Source organism: Lygodium microphyllum, chromosome 30 (genome assembly GCF_053477565.2).
Source record: "Lygodium microphyllum isolate KBCC chromosome 30, Lygodium_microphyllum_v1.1.10, whole genome shotgun sequence".
NCBI lineage: Eukaryota > Viridiplantae > Streptophyta > Polypodiopsida > Schizaeales > Lygodiaceae > Lygodium > Lygodium microphyllum.
This window is the reverse complement of record NC_141164.1, coordinates 66763631-66766892: the sequence shown is the minus strand read 5'-3', so window position 1 is coordinate 66766892 and position 3262 is coordinate 66763631. Positions and strand designations below refer to the sequence as shown.

Here is a 3262-nt window from a genome sequence, read left to right as displayed (position 1 = left end):
GAAAAGGGGAAAGATAAGCTCCTTAGCAGTGCTCGAAAAAAACCTAGGTATAGTGTAATCCTACCTTCAAATTTTAAAATTTACTTTTAAAAATAAAATGTGAAGGTGAAAAAACCTACAGATCTTGGAGAATATTAGTGTATTTTTGTCTCATTACCTCTAAATTTTGATAGAAAACCTATTTATCTTCTCACTTCAAGGTTTTCTAACTTTTTCGAAAAAGATTTATTTCGAGCACTGCTCCTTAAGCTCTCGTTTTGGGGAAAAACAACAAAAAATGGCATTGGCAAGCGCACTCTGATTGCCATGGCCCATGCTGGCCCCTGGGTAGGTAAGTCTGAATGTGAGGTTTGGTAGATTATGTGGTAAGAAATAGAAATAATAGATATAGATATAGATATATATATATATATATATATGAGATAAAAGGAATGAGCAGGGGCCCCACACGTGATTATGTGATGAGAAATAGAAATAAATTATAATAGATATAGATATAGATATATATATGAGATAAAAGGAATGACCACGGGCCCCACACGTGGGGCACATAACAGTGAGAGCTGCTTATAAGGTTTGAACTCACGACCTCATGGAACTTTGGAAGGTCGCCCCAGCCGTGTTTTTACCACACTCCTGGTATCACGTACGCCAGGCCTCCCAGCTACTTTGCTAATCTTGTCTTGTCAGGATTCTGGAGTGCCGTGAGTCGTGACTTGTCTGACGAGGAAAAAGAAAAATAGGTGGTTTTCCTTCATATATTCCTTGCTTGGCTCTTGGAGTTCTTCTGTCGACAGAGCTTCTCGTATCTTCAGCCATGGCTGCACCGTAACAGCATCTATCCATGAACGACTTCTGTCAATGCTAGGCCAAGCGCCGAGTATGCAGATCGTGCGTGGAGCTGAATCTTGTAAGTCTGTCTCCCTCCCTTTCCTCTGTGATTTGTGCCCCCATTTTTTCCGTAACTCAGTCAGGTTTTTCATCTTGTTGCTGAGATCGGTTTTCATGGGCTAGCTCTGTTTTTGACCTCCGGGTCTTAACGGTGGATCTTCCTGTTTTTCTCTGACGATGTCCTACTTCTGCACGGTGGATCTTCCTGTTTTCTCTGAGCGTCTCCTGCTTCCGCATTGTGCCACAGACAGAAAAGAAGGACCATGTCTGGCAGCGCCATCTCGCACTACAGTCCGCGGAATTTGGATGCCTGCACGCGGCACCTCGGCAGCTGGAGCCCCTTTGTGCCTCCTCCTGCCTCGATCCCAACCGATTCAGATTTGATGGAAGGGGTATGCGACATAGATCACACCGACAAGCTCCTTGAATGTGCCATTGTGTCTGCTGGTCCCTCGGATGCAAGAGGAAGAACGGCAGATTTGGGCCTTCCCCCGTTGCACCTTGTCAAATGCTGCCTCAAGCAAGCAGTTTGCACAGACAGGTGGCCTTGGACTCTCTTGAAAGATATGCCAAATGCACAGAGTTTGATTGGTCATCATCAGAAAGCCAATGATGTTGATATGTCTATTGACTCTATCCCTGTCATGGACATATTAAGGGTAAACGGAAGCATGGTGGACACCATCAGAAATGGCCGCCATGGGGCCTCTAATTCGAGTGATGGTGACAAGGTACCTGCTCTATCTCCTAGTTTAAGTGGCTGGAGCAAGAAACACAAACAGCTATCTAGAGCCCTGGCCAGAGGTTTGTGGAGATGGAGGGAGGATTCTCATGCCAGGAAGAGAAGAAGAAAGGGTGGGTCATCACGCTCAGGCTCTGGTAGGAGCAGCGACTCTAGGAGGGCTAGGGTTTATGTATCAGATCCGCTAACTGTGGGTGCTTCAGCTGCTTGCGCTACTTGCTCAGACATACCGCCAATGCCAGGGACAGATTCCAGTGGGGAGCTTTTCTTTCATGGAGAGAGTGGTGGAATCAGCTGGGATTCAGACTTTTTCTCAAGTTGTGAGGGGATTGCAGCTCTTAGACGAGATGGTATGGAGCTGTACCATGCCTGGCTTGCAAATGACACGCCAAATCTTGAATCTGGTTATGGCAGTGAACCTGGTTATCGAGGAGACGGTGAGCTTGGTTATGAGGATGATGGTGTTGCTGATGAGCAGGATGAAGAAGAGAGGGAGCAATTGCCTTTGAGTCCATGGCGAGAGAACAGCATCAAAAGTGGATTGTGTACAAAAAATGGGGTTCAGTTTGATGAAGGTGATGACAGTAATTTCTCCTCAGCCTTTGCTCCATTCTATAGTTGTATAGGCCAGCTGTTTTTTTAGTTGTGATCAGCTTTCAACCTGTTACGAGTACCTTACTGGTTTAATGTGTAATCTTTCAGGCAAGCCTTTAGATATATTCTATTATGCATATTTATGTAGACACTGCAACTAAGATCATATGGAAATGGCCATTTGACACTTGCAGACTGCTGGGATGATCCTACAAGCTCCAGTGACATAAAAATGCAGCAGCGATTGCGCAGGCGACGTCAAGATTGTAAATCATTTCCTGGTTTAAAAAATGGCAAACATTTTTGACAGATCATTGATCCCATACTTTGTAGTAAGAAGATACTGGTCTAGCAATTGTATATGGTGAGCGTGGTGCATTCCTATGAGCAGCTGCAGTTTGTGCTTGGGCTTAAGGTGGAGTTACAAGCATTTGTGTTAGTTCAAGGTATTCTTGGATACCTTTTTAAGGGAACATGCAGGTGACGCTACAACCTCATTGGTTGTGGTTGTAAGGATTATTATTGACGTAATGGTAGGCTCTTGATTGTAGAAATCATTTTCTAAAGCTGTAGCAGTTGTATATGTTGGTTGTAAAAAGAATTCTAAAACTGCAGCAGTGGACATTTGCATATGATGTACACATTGACTTATGAGAGGGTTGCTGGACTTTGAAGGGAAATGTTATCTATATACAGAAGACTGCTGTATGCTGATAAGATTTGGGTCTATTTTACTGACTTGCTTTTGATTTAAATCAAGCGAAGTCTAGCACTTGAGCATGTAGTCACCGTAGATGATGGGGAACTCATGTTAGTGCACTTAGCCACTCCTTGATACTCCCAAGCACGGATGAGTGAATGGTGGTCACAAACAAGTTCACTGTTGCAAAGCCAACTTAAATTCATGGATTACACTGTCAAGTGATGTTCAGCCCTGGCTCTTTTCATTGCATAATATGGGTTTTTAAAAGGCCAAGCAACAAGTGTGGAGTGTTAATGGAAAGTTGTATTTGAGCTAAGGAAGATGAAATGATA

At 43.8% G+C, this 3262-nt stretch overlaps 1 protein-coding gene across 1 annotated transcript; it reads left to right on the top strand.

The window, feature by feature from the left end:
- The first annotated feature begins 674 nt into the window (after positions 1-674).
- LOC148009952 (LYR motif protein) lies at positions 675-2982 on the top strand. Its single transcript, XM_087673163.1, has 3 exons — positions 675-910; positions 1139-2208; positions 2422-2982. The coding sequence occupies exons 2-3, from the start codon at positions 1155-1157 to the stop codon at positions 2532-2534; spliced, it is 1167 nt and encodes a 388-aa protein (XP_087529289.1). The 5' UTR covers positions 675-910; positions 1139-1154; the 3' UTR covers positions 2535-2982.
- Positions 2983-3262: the final 280 nt, after the last annotated feature.